We start from the raw sequence: 13365 nt of genomic DNA on the forward strand, positions 1-13365 counted from the left end.
TCGGGGTGCAAAACTGGCCACCAAGGAGTTCTCCGAGTTTCAATCCATGAGTTGCCCTGACGCACCACTGTGCGAACCTTCTCTAGCCACAGATAGTGTGCTTGGAGAGGAGACCCAGGCTCACTAAGGGTCCGGCCTCTTCAACCAGTGGACGTTGAGGAGGCGAGTGCAGGGACTCGTAGTTTTCAAGCTATAACTGTTGAAGGCCACGAATGTTTCGCTCACCTAACTCTTCCCTTTTTTCTCTTTTTTGACAGTTAATACTCTCCTCAATCCTGACCTCACGGATGGGTCAGAACCCAGGTTCGTTGGCCAAGAAGTATGACGAGAAACGTACTAACTTCCCCACCTTCGCCATCTGGCGTAGGGTAAGATTGGCCTTCTGGTGGCTTGCTAAAGTGGTTGCCGAAGCCCGGGCCTTCAGTGACTCTAACTGGTCCTCCTAAGTCCCTGTCAACGAGGGGAGATCCATTATTTACAATCCATTATTTTTCTTTAATGGCTTGGAAAACCAATATCGCGAATAGGGATAAAGGTGTTAAAGTTAATAAGGAAGGGAGGGCTCGATTCTTCTAGGGGCGAGCTATGCTTAGGCCATGCTTTCACTGTCAGTTTTACCTTGATTGTATGCGTGAATAAGTCTTGAAGAATGATGGAACACTTATGATAATCTTTTCTTGGCAAAAGTTCCATCAAATCGGCTACCATGATAGCCCACGGTCCTTTACCCTTTTAACTACCCATTAACCCTTAATCCTGTGGCATTTTAAAGTGCTAGCACGATATGCATGCCTTCCTGAACCCCTTAATACTATAATACATCCCCTAACAGTAATACTTACGAGCTATGCGATTATACTTTTATTTGGTCTCCATATGCTCACTTTATGGTGTGCAGTGCACCTTAGTCACTATACGCCGCTTATACTTATCTGGCACTACAAATCACCTGTTTTCCTCTTGACGGGTAATCAAATCTAACAGTAGATCTGTATGGTAACGATAAAATTTCCTGTCCTTTACACGCCAGTTCTTCTATTTAAGTGAATTCTGAACCACCTTTTTTGTTATTTTAACATACCACTTATTACGAATTTCATTAAAAGAAGTAATATCTTTTTTTTTCTCGATAAGCTAGATAGTGCAACTGGAACGTGATTTATCGCACCCTTACCATGTACGAAGTCAAAATTTGATTGGAACACCTCAAACCCCTACCGTGCTAGACACCTAGTCGTCTCACGCAAATCTATAATCTACTCAAGGGAGCTGCGATTAGTAATCACAGTGAACGAAATTTTTCCAAGTAAGTCACAGCTCCTTAAGAGCCCTCATTACCGCAAGGCAGTCCCTCTCCATGACGTAGCAATTTTTTTTCGTAGGGGTGAGCACACGGTTCACGTATACGATCGAATGCTCACCATTCTCATGCGTTTAAGCTAAAACTGGGCCAGTTGCGTTGTAACTCGCGTTAGTCTGCACTGCTGCGCTAATACCAGTGCGTCTCTTAAAGCTCCCTTGAAATTGTTAAACAGTTATTGCTGCTTTGCTCCTTATTTTCATGTTTGGTTTGTACGCAATAATTTGAGTAACGAAACCTTAATTTTCAACTCACGATCAATTAATTGGCTACACCACCCAGCGACTCCAAAAAATCGACGCAGTTGTCTAATATTCTGACAACCACAATCTTTCTATCGAGACTTAACTTTATTTGGCTGGGACCGTAACCCGTTCTTCTCAAACATAAAACCTGGATGAGTTAGTTGTGATAAGCAGAACTCGTACTTCCTGATTTGAATCGATAATCTGGCCTTAGTTACTTGGTTTAAAACTTTTTCTAAATAATGCAAGTGTTCGATGAAATCATCGGTCACTATAGTCATATCATCTAAATACCTCAAATCGCTTGGCTGTAAGTCTGGGCAACAGAGCGCGTCGAGGAGTCACTGGAACGTCAGTGAAGCATTTGTCAAGCCGAACGGCATTTGCCAAGAATGCCACAGTCCCTAACCTGGCATCTAAGACAGTGTATATTTTCTACTCAAGGTCTTCATTGGTATCTGAAAGTATGCCTGCTTTAAGTCAAGTTTTGATAGATACTGTGCATTTGAAAGTCAATCTAGAATAAAATTAATACTTGGTAAAGGGTAGATGTTGTCACTTTACTTACGTTGTCAAAGTTGATGCAAAATTAGTAAGTCTTATTTAGTTTATTTATCATAACCAACGTGCTACCATAAACATTTGACAATTCCTTCATTATCCCCTTTTTATATACTCGCTTAACTTTCGCCATTCCTATTTCCTGCATCTACGATGACATTCGTTTCAATCTATGTGGAATCGGCGTGCGATTGATAACCTAAGTAACATAGTTGACAAGCCTTGTTATTCTTGGCACATTTGTGGCCGTTGATCATTAACTTCTATAATATTGGTGCAATCCGTATAGATCACTCTTTTTGCTTTATCGTTCCCCCCTACAAACGAGCCCCAGGGTGCTTCACTCAAGTGAGAAAGTCTGTTCCTAAAATAAGCCTCAATATCGAATTTCAGACAAAAGATTATCCCCAGCAGAACGTAGTGGTTAATGTTTGGCACCACTTTCAAATATAAAGTACCTCTCTCTTTTCTGATATCTATCTGTGCCTTTAGCACCTTGAATATGCTAGTCACTTCCATGTTAACGTTACGCTTAGCAGAGTAACTTGGCAATCGACGATTTTTAAATTTCTTCGCTACTTTATGTCCTATCAAAGAGAAGGTATCGCTGAGATCTAATAAAGCCTTGTAAATTTGACATCCCAACGCCACGCAAATATAGTTGCAACTATCATCGTTTACACCAACGATGTTCTCTCTGCAGAGTCCCACATGTAAACCTCCAGCGTACTTAGCGCGTTTTTCTTCATTCAATCTTCAATTTAAACACCTGGTTGACAATGAAGGGACGATGTCAAGGAAAAATTCAAACCTGTACTTGTTCTTTTGTCCGGTAGCCTTTGCCTCGACACTTTCCCACAGAATCTCATCTGCAGTCTTATACACCCTTGGCAACGCATCGTCTAACGTGTACCACGATACTCGTATGTGCTATTTTCACTGGCTATTTTTTCCTCAGTCACTGGGGCTAGCCAGAGTTGCCAAAATCATTACTGAAGTAATGAGTATGTTCAAATTAATCCCAGGGTAAATAGATATTCCCTTACATGTTACTGTATTTATTCCCAAATTAATAAGGTGTTACTTGAATAATATAGAATTCGACTCCCAGTTGTTAATTTTTTTTTTTAACTCCTTTTCAAAATTTCTTCTTGTTTAAGTAATACTTTTTCTGTTGCTGTTTTAATTGCACACTAGAAATTCGCACTGATTTTGAAGCTTCAGACTAACAGCTTATTTACAAAACTGGTGTGCTTATAAAAATATGTCTTTGGTAGTTGTTGCATCACAATATATATTTCTCTACATTACATAACTGTTGGTGTAAGGCATTCCACATACTCCCCCCACAGCTCCCCCTCAACCCCCCACAGACTCTCTCAGTCCCCCAACAGACCCCCCACATAGACCTTCGACAGCCCCCCCACAAGTAAGCTGAAATTCGACCATTTTCATCGCTAATTTGACACTTTCTAACTTTTTCCTTAGACCCCCCTTAGCCCAATTCATACCATCCACTAACCCATAAGTCTGCCACAGCCCCCCCCCCACAGCTTTCCAACACAATTTTGCCTGTCCCTCCACAGACCCCCCACAGCCCACCCACAGGACCTTCTCACCATTTTTTTTACATGATGTCATGTATACTTGTTAAATGATAAAAAATAAATAAGTGACTTTCGATTCATAACGATAAATATTGCCGATTAATCTATGAAAATCATCAAGTAAAGTCAATAAACTATGTAAAAATCTCTTTCCGAACAATATTTTCTATTTCCATATTTTTTTGCCTTTCTACTTAAATAATTTAATTATTCTTATTTTTGCATCTTGATGAAGCCACGTATAATTGACTATGAGAAAATAAGTGTTATTTTTAATACAACCCTACATTATCGAAACTTTGACTTTGGGACTTGTCTACTGTCATAGCAAATGCCACAACGATTGGAAATTGTTTTCGATACAAAATAAACAGTAATGTAGAAAAGCTTCCTGTGTCTAAGGTTATTCTTGGAATAATGACTCTATTTCAATTTTCTCTCCTGTTATCATTTTTTCTTCTATATAATACTGTAATAATTTTGTGATTTCTAAACGTGTTTCATTACAGAGTCCATTTGAAATACTTAAATTTCTTAGTAACATTACTATTGTATTAATTTTTAGATTTAGTTCATGAGGTGGTAATCCTTCACAAATGTTGTTCAACACATCTACCGAAAAATTTAAATAAAAATTATAGTCTGATTCATCAACTCCTTTATAAGTTTTGTTATCTATACTTTATGAATATTTCTAGTTAACTCGCCCAAAAAATTGTAAATATTGTTTAATTTCGAGCCTCGAGAAGAGTTTAAAAAAAAAAAAATAAAACTTATATTATTACGTGGATGTAAATTTGTATAATGTTTAGAATGCCAAATTAGTCATATAACAAATATTTAATTGTTGCGCATACATAAACAATAATATTTGATAAACGATTTCTTTGAGTTAATTAATTAAAACAAAACGAATAATAATAGTGCTTAAACAGACTTGAGTATTTTATTAAATAAAACGGTAAAATAACAGTAATGCAGAGTTTAATATTTAAATGAGGAAAGCAAAAACACGTTAACAATATGTAATGTGCGAATAAAACTATTGAAGAATTGCTTTGAAAGGATATAAAATTATTAACTTTGAATCTGACTACTAAGCTAAATAATGACTGTCAAAAATAAAAAAAAGAAAGAATTTAAATTAAATGAAACTAATACAAAAGTAAAACCTGACTGTTGAAGAAACGGAAGTCACAGGTGGACTTTGACGAGGCGAAAAGATAAATGGCGAAAGGGCCTTGAGATGTGCTACTTGTCGACGTCGACGCGTCGTGAAATTGGTGCTGCGAAGAGCTACGTACTAGTTCGCGGCCGAGCAAGGAGTAGGTCGAGCTCGAGCAGAGCACTCGACTTGTAGGCTTAAGCTGGTGGAAAAGTAAGTAGTGGGGAACTGACACTTAAAGGGCTACATATTTATTCGCTGTTGCTTTGAGACACAACCAAATTAATGTCAGTGTGTAAGTTTCCTTCAAAGTATATAAAAAGAATATGATAGCGCTCGCCTCGTCAGAACACTAGCACCTGCTACTTCTGAAGTGAACATACCACCCACTTTGATGCAACGGCATCAAAATCAAAAGATAAAAAAGCCTAACTTTAATTAGAGTCTATCCTTACAGTTCTTTAACTTGAGACTGAATTACACTTATAATCTAGAAGGATCGCTTATCCTTTTACAAACAAACTAATTCCATCTTTTTTTTTTTTTTTTTTACTCGCGGTATTTAAACCGTAATCTGAACATAAGTATAATGTCTTTAATTAGTAACATAATAATTAATAAACTTCGAACAATAAAATTGAATTAACAAAATATAAAATTTGCAATAAAACAAATGTCAATGAACCACTAATTGCCTTTCACTATTATATTTGATTGATTCGAGTCCTTTTTACACGGATTTTTATAACACTGTTTGAGCTTGGGTTCAGTGAGCAACTTAATGACCTTTACAATGGGTCTCTTAAATGTGGAAGTGGCAGTCTTGATGGACACAACTCTTACCAGCCTATTGGAACCCGGATGCGTGTCAACGATTAATCCGAGAGGCCAGGTAGCTGGCGGAGTTGCTCCGTCCTTCAGCAAAACTACGTTACCCTTTTGTAAATTTGATTGAGGCTTTAACCATTTATTGAGTTGTAAATGATGGTGTAGGACTTTTTTTCTCCACCTGGACCAGAAAGAGTTGCGTAGACCTGTGAGTAGCCTCTAGCGGTTGCTCAAGTTAACCGTCTGCTTTGTTTTGTCGTACGGTTCAGGATGCGTTAATAGCGACGATCCCACTAGAAAGTGCGCTGGTGTCAACACCAAGTCTCCATTTGCCTCATTGCTGATAGGGCAAAGAGGTCTAGAGTTTAGACAGGCCTCAATCTTTGCTGCGAGAGTTGACATTTCCTCGTAGGTGAGCTTAGTCTGTCCGATGACTCTGTAAAAATGATATTTGAAGCAACAAACAGCTGACTCCCAGAGCCCTCTAAAGTGAGGGGCTCGCGGGGGAATAAATGACCATTCTACTTCCTGCGATGGTTTTTGCGGATTTTAATGTTAGATTGAACAGCCCTTTCAGATCAGTGGCGGCGGCTTTGAAGTTAGTCGCGTTATCAGAATACATCACGGCAGGTAGTCCCCGTCGAGCTGAAAATCGAGCAAAAGCAGACAAAAAAACCTCGGTACTTAAATCTGACGCAATTTCAATATGTACCGCTTTAACAACCATACAAGTAAATATAACTATATATCCTTTTGTGGTTTTTGCACCACGGCTCTTTGAAAATAAAATAGGTACAGGTCCAGCATAGTCCAGACCTGTATGCGTAAAATAACGAGTTGGATTCAACCTGATAGCTGGCAGCTGTCCCATCAACTGAGTTGAACCCTTTGAATTGAATCTCTGACAAGTTACGCAGTGATGAAAGACCCTTGAAGCTACTCTCCCGTATAATCCAAGCATATCGACGTAGGTGCGAAAGCATGAGCTGCACTCCCCCGTGCATTGTAAGCTTGTGCGTTTCTTCCAATAAACGTTTAACGAATATGCAGCGACCGTGGAGAATTATTGGATGACGTTCGTTATATGACAGGTATGAGTGCTCGAGTCTACCACCCACACGTAAAAGTCCCTGATCGTCAATGAACGGGTTGAGACGCTTAAGTGGACTGCAAGCTTGTAAAGCCCTGCCATCAACCAAGTTCTTCATCTCCACTGCAAAATGATAGCTCTGAATTGCTCTGAAACATACAATTCGCGACATTCTTCATTCTAGAATATTTAAAGAGTTACCTTGTCTTTCCATGGTCTTTTTTGAAACTAATAAACGCCACCGATAACAGTAACCCAATATTCGGAGAACCTTAGCGTAACTTAAATGTTTTTCTAGAGCTGGAAGGCAACTAGATCGAGAAACCTTATCCTTGCCAATTGATGCTCGCTCCTCCTGACAGACAAAGGCTTGTACTTGTTGCTCCTTGGTGGATTTGAGCAAAGAATTCGAAGGACAATTTTGCTCTTCTAACATCAACCAGGAAGGTCCATGCCACCACAGGTCACGTTTAGACAGCTCCAACGGTGACAATCCCCTCGTAGCGCAGTCGGCTGAATTGTCAGCGGATCGAACATGTCGCCACTTTGCCGTAGGAACAGTAGACATGATCTCACTCGTCCGATTGGCGATGAAAGTTTGCCATCGCGATGGATGACTTTTCAGCCACTCAAGCACCACTTTGGAGTCAGTCCAGCAGTTGATCGTGGCAGGTTGGTATCCTATGCTCTCGACGACGTGCTTAATTAATCGAACCAATAATGTTGCGGCACAAAGCTCCAGCCTGGGTAGCGTTTGCACTTTCGTCGGAGAGAGTTGCGATTTGGACAATATGAGAGACACTGAGGTACCTGGTTTTACCACGTAGACAGCCGCAGCGTATGCCCTTTTTGAGGCATCAGAGAAACCGTGCAGGTACCAATCATCATGCTTTTTAAAGCCAATCCACCTTGGAATTCGAAGTATCGAGATATCTTTCATATCATGTCGAAACTACGACCAGCGTTGTGACAGCTCAGTTAGTAACGTTGAGTCCCAACCCAAGTCGAGAAGCCAGATGTCCTGTAATATAATTTTTGCAGTAATAATGACAGGGACAATCCAGCCGAGCGGGTCAAACAACCGAGCAATTTCTGCAAGGACTGATCTTTTCGTATAGTCAATTTCTGACTCTTTATTTAAAAACTTAAAAATAAATATATCGTCAGCAGGGAGCCACTTAATACCTAAAGTTGATACTACCCATTTAATCTTAATTCAAACTCGTCGGAACCCGACAGCCCTACACCTTCCAATAGCTTGGTCGCGTTGGCTGCCCACTTTCCCAATGACATTCCAGCTGTAGCTAGCAGGCCAATCAGCTGACTTCGGCGCTCCAAAGCGAGCTCGATGGTATCTTCTCCAGAGAAAAAATTATCAACATAAAGCTGATTATTTACTATCTCTGCAGCGAGTAGATCTGAGGCCGCACCGTCTGTTGCCAGCTGCTGCATAACATGAAGCGCCAGGAAAGGAGCAGCTGCTGTACCGTAGGTCACGGTAAGGCACCTGTAATCCATGATTGGTTGATCGTCACTGTAGCGCCATAGGATCCTCTGCCAGTCACAGTCTTCAAGGCTTACAAGTATTTGTCTAAACATTTTTTTTACATCTGTTGTAAATACGTATTTATTAAATCGCCACCTAGTCAAGACCATCAGAATATCAGAATGCAGTTTGGGTCCTGGCAACAGCGAATCATTGAAAGAAATATCATTAGAGTCCCTTTGCGACGCGATGAAGACTACGCGCACCTTTCTAGGATTATCGGGCTTCGTGACAGCATGATGCGGCATATAATATGCAGATCGATGAAACTGGTCAGAAGGTACAAGTTGCATATGACCTAAATCAACATATTCTCGCCTAAAATTGTCATAAGCTGCTGCAAGGTCCGGGTTGCGTTTTAGCCTTTTTTCGGAGCGCAGTAAGCAAGCAGCAGATATTTCACGAGTGTTTTTTAAAATTTGGGTTATCTTTCATAGGTGAACGAACAACAAATCTGCCTTCTAAATTTCGAGAGTGTGTTTGACGGAAGTGATCCTTGCAAAATTGTTCATCCTGATTAAAAAGAGACTTGCGGCGAACTTCCTCAATTTCCCAAAATTTTAATAAAGGATCCTCGACCGAATGTTCAGTATCAGTATGGAAAGTTTGAATAAAATTACTATTGGAACATTGAGTAACTGCAATAGGGCCCGTCAACAACCAACCGAAAACTGAGTGTTGTGCTAACGGTGTGTCGGCTGGGCCATTAATTAATCCACTGAGTATGATCAAAGGATACACATCAGCCCCCAATATGCAATCTTCTTGTGTAAGCTCAGAGAAGCGAGGATCAGCCAAATCAATATCTTTTATATGGGGCCAATTAGTATTGGTAACTTTATTTTTCGGCAAAAATTGGCTAAGCTCCAATAAAACAAAAGCGGAAATTGCATGTTAAAAGTTATCTAGTTTATTCGACCCAATAATGAAACTAGCCTCACTACGAGCCTTCGATCCTACTGCACCTCCTACTCCCGTGACCAATAAATCAACCCTCCTTCTAACAAGACTCAACTGTGATACGACGCGTTGAGATATAAACGATCCCTCTGGAGCTGGATCGATTAAGGCTCTTAAAATCAGAGAATCACCATGATCGTTACATGTTTTAGCCAAAGCTATCGCTAATAAGATCGAAGAGCCTACCGAAGCACAGTGTGAATGTATTATCTCCTGAGGATGGGTTTGCAAATGACTACTGACAGCTGAACCAACGGTAGCGTCTAAGATCAATTCTGGCTTAGTTTAATTATTTTAAGGAGTTTGAGGTCGAGCACTGTCATAGTGTAAACGTGTATGGTGCTTACCTTGACACGTAAAACATCGATTAGTCGAAGGGACTTTATCTGCAAAATGTGTTTTTTTTAGGCAATTCATGCATATCTTTTCACGCTTACATAACTTCCAGCATTGAGCTTGGCTCATTCTTTTAAATTTATAGCAACGGTTAAATGGATGCTTACCGTTGCAAAGTATGCAAATAGTTGAAGATATCGGGTCGCAACTGTCTTGAGTAGTATTAACTGAGACTACTTTAGTATTCACGCGTGAATTTTGGGTAGATTGAGGTTTTAAGCGAAAGTCGCTCCAATCTTCCGACGTTCGCGCTTGCTGTAAAGAGTGTATGCAACGCTCAAGGAATCTAACTTAATTTTTATACGTTGAAAATCCCTCCGAATTTTCTTCTGCAATCTCCCAAGCTTCCCGAGTAGCTGCATTGAGCTTACGTACAACGTGAAAAACTATAAGACAATTAGTTTGATCAATGGGGCATTCAAGATCTTCAAGTGTGCGGACTGAAGCTTCAGCGCGATCAAGAATATCGTTAAAGTCTTGTACGTTGCGAGCATAAACTACCGGAAGATTTAAAAGGTTATCTAAAGCGTTGTTTAATCTTATCCTTTTATTATCATAACGTCTAACCAATTTATCCCACGCGACATCAAAATTATCCTCCCTTAATTCCAAACCTTGTAGCCGTTGTGCTGCAACACCTTGAACTGCACTCAATAAATGCTGCATTTTTGTGATACGTGGAATAAAAGGCTTATTTATTATAAGTCAAGTGAAACGCTCTTTAAAGCTTTCCCACTCGTCCTGTTTGCCCGAAAATGTTGGCAATGACAGAGGGGGAAGAGAAGCTTGGCTATCTTGAATAATAGTTATAAGACGCGGATCATCGTGGGGAGGTGGGGCCGGGCCTTGTAAAGTTTGAATTCTTGTTATAATAAGCACCTTTGTTCTAACATACTCAACCTCAATTCTCGTATAAGCATCGTTTTTAAAGTAATCATATTCCTTTAAATCGTCCTCAAATTCAAGCAACTCATCATGACGTTGGTTAAAAGATTTCCAATATTGTTCGAGTAACTCTAATCTCGTCTTAAAATGTAATAATGTTTGACTTTCTACATTAACCTTATCGGTGGAATTAATATAAAAATTTGTCACCATTTACGATAATTTAATCTGAGATTTCAGTAATTTATCCATATTGAAATATTTAAATTATATAGATGCGAAATGAATACAAATATCAATACATTCAAAAAAAAAAAGAAAAAAAAAAGAAGAAAAGAAAACCTAAGTATGAAATTAATTACTATACTAATGCGCAGCAAAACTAACGAAACGGCTATCAACTTGCGTGTCACCCAGCGAGCTCGTAAGCAAATGTGAGAAAAAGAAAAAAAAGAGAGAGTGATGCATGTTAGCTTACCAGAAGATCTGATAATACCTGTCTCTCCTCCCACTCTCGATGTATTTTTAGCCAAAGACAATGGCTTGTGTTACGCGTTCCGCAGGGCTAAGAAGGAAAAAAAGGGCCCAGCCTACGGCTCGGCTCCTTGTTGCGAAGCACCGCACAAAGAAGAGATAGATAGCTTCCTCGCTCGGCGATTATCTCTCTCCCTTTCTCAATGCTGATCGGCAATCGCTGACTGTGACGTCACCAATGACACGTTGCCCTTATAACGACCTCTTGGCTTTCTAAACCACGCTCTGCTACCAATAAATATTTCTAGTTAACTCGCTCAAAAAATTGTGATTATTTTTCAATTTCGATCCTCGAGTTTACGTAGAGTTTAAAAAAAAAAAATTAAACTTATACTATCACGTGGATATGAATTTGTATGATGTTTAGAATGCCAAATTAGTCATATAACAAATATTTAATTGTTGCACATACATAAACAATAATATTTGATAAACGATTTCTTGGAGTTAATTGATTAAAACAAAACGATTAATAATAGTGCTTAAACAGACTTGAGTATTTTATTAAATAAAACGGTTAAATAACAGTAATGCAAAGTTTAATATTTAAACGAGGAAAGTAAAAACACGTGAACAATATGTAATGTGCGAATAAAACTATTTAAGAATTGCTTTGAAAGGATATAAAATTATTAACTTTGAATCTGACTACTTAACTGAATAATGACTGTCAAAAATAAAAAAAAGAAAGAATTTAAATTAAATGAAACTAATACAAAAGTAAAACCTGACTGTTAAAGAAACGGAAGTCACAGGTGGACTTTGACGAGGCGAAAAGATAAATGGCGAAAGGGCCTTGAGATGTGCTACTTGTCGACGTCGACGCGTCGTGGCATTGGTGCTGCGAAGAGCTACGTACTAGTTCGTGGCCGAGCAAGGAGTAGGCCAAGCTCGAGCAGAGCACTCGACTCGTAGGCTTAAGTTGGTGGAAAAGTAGGCAGTGGGAAAACTGACACTTAAAGGGCTACACATTTATAAGCCGTTGCTTTAAGACACAAACAAATTGATGTAAGTGTGTAAGTTTCCTTCAAAGCATATAAAAAGAATATGATAGCGCTCGCCTCGTCAGAATACAAGCACCTGCTACTTCTAAGGTGAACACTGTAGTACGTTTTAATTCCTCCTGTTAATTTTTAAAGAATTTTATTATTTAAACAAGAGGTGTTCTCGTTATGCAATGTAAGTATAACACTATTCATCGAACAGTTGTGGATATTAGGAAATGTTTGAGAACATAGTTCTCTTGACATGTTATTTTTAGGAATGTTAAAATTTTTAATTTCGCCTTTCTCAATTTTTATTAATAATTTTAAAAATTCTGTATCGTTAAAGTGAAAATCAATTTCTCATTCGAAAATTTGAAATGAGTTTCATGAAAATAAAGATTTAATAATTTGTCTGAGCTTAAGCTTTTTATTACCGTTCTTTATTACTGGGAGGATCTGACAAAAATCACCTCCTAAAATAATTAATTTATTTTTAAAATATTTTTCAGTATCACATAAATGTTCTAACGTTCTGTCTACAATTTCCAATGCTTTCTTTGAAATCATTAAAGCCTCATCCCAAATAATTAAAGCAAATTCTCTTAATTTTTTTTTTGTAACTCTAATTCTAAGAATGCATTCTCTTTATTATTAAGATCTAAAGAAAGTCCAAAAGTTCTATGACTGGTCATTATCCCCTTTGGAAGCAAACTTGAAGCTATTCTAGTCCATGTTATTGACACGATTTTTTTATTACGAGAAATGAAGAAATAAATTAACGTTTCATGTAAATTAGTTTTTTCTGATCCTCTAGGAACATTTATGAAGAAAATATTATTTCTTTGTTTGCAAATAATTTGAAATATATTTTTCTGGTAATTATTCAAACTTTCGTACATCGAGTTAAACGTTTGTTTACTTAAACGTACTTCATTTTCTACATCTCCTTTTTAACTCTCCATTTTTTTTGTCTAGGTAAATTGAAGCATTCATATAATTTATCTTCTGATTCTAAAATTTGGTTAATGTGTAAAAGAGCTAAATCACCTTTATTATTAGGCAAACTCTTCGTAAAAAATTCTTTGAATTCAATCCATATTTTATAACTTCAAACGTTTTCTGAAATTGAAAACCAATCAAAACATTGTCTTAATTGATATGGAAACATAATAGCGAGTGCTTCTTTAAAAATTTCATCGAAT

The 13365-nt window shown here is 38.2% G+C and overlaps 1 protein-coding gene across 1 annotated transcript; it reads right to left on the reverse strand.

Annotated features, from left to right (window-relative positions):
* Window positions 1-281: 281 nt before the first annotated feature.
* LOC149374624 (uncharacterized) lies at window positions 282-8650 on the reverse strand. Its single transcript, XM_089592449.1, has 7 exons — window positions 8499-8650; window positions 8058-8447; window positions 7058-7764; window positions 6583-6979; window positions 6007-6202; window positions 5690-5874; window positions 282-450 (listed from the first exon to the last, which is right to left on the reverse strand). The coding sequence occupies exons 1-7, from the start codon at window positions 8648-8650 to the stop codon at window positions 282-284; spliced, it is 2196 nt and encodes a 731-aa protein (XP_089448575.1).
* Window positions 8651-13365: the final 4715 nt, after the last annotated feature.

The sequence above is a fragment of the Copidosoma floridanum genome, unplaced genomic scaffold (assembly GCF_036245765.1).
Source record: "Copidosoma floridanum isolate Cflo_tuat_1 unplaced genomic scaffold, Cflo_Japanese_pri ptg000017l, whole genome shotgun sequence".
NCBI classification, from domain to species: Eukaryota; Metazoa; Arthropoda; class Insecta; order Hymenoptera; family Encyrtidae; genus Copidosoma; species Copidosoma floridanum.

Bases quoted from the DNA above. Each gene is read 5' to 3' on its own strand.
- LOC149374624 (XM_089592449.1), bottom strand. From the start codon at position 8,650: ATGCCGCATCATGCTGTCACGAAGCCCGATAATCCTAGAAAGGTGCGC. The intron at 8,448-8,498 runs GTGGCGATTTAA...AAAAATGTTTAG, and splicing joins ATTCTGATGGTCTTGACTAG to ACAAATACTTGTAAGCCTTG. The intron at 451-5,689 runs GTGTTATAAAAA...CCTCGTTGACAG, and splicing joins ACTGAACCCAAGCTCAAACA to GGACTTAGGAGGACCAGTTA.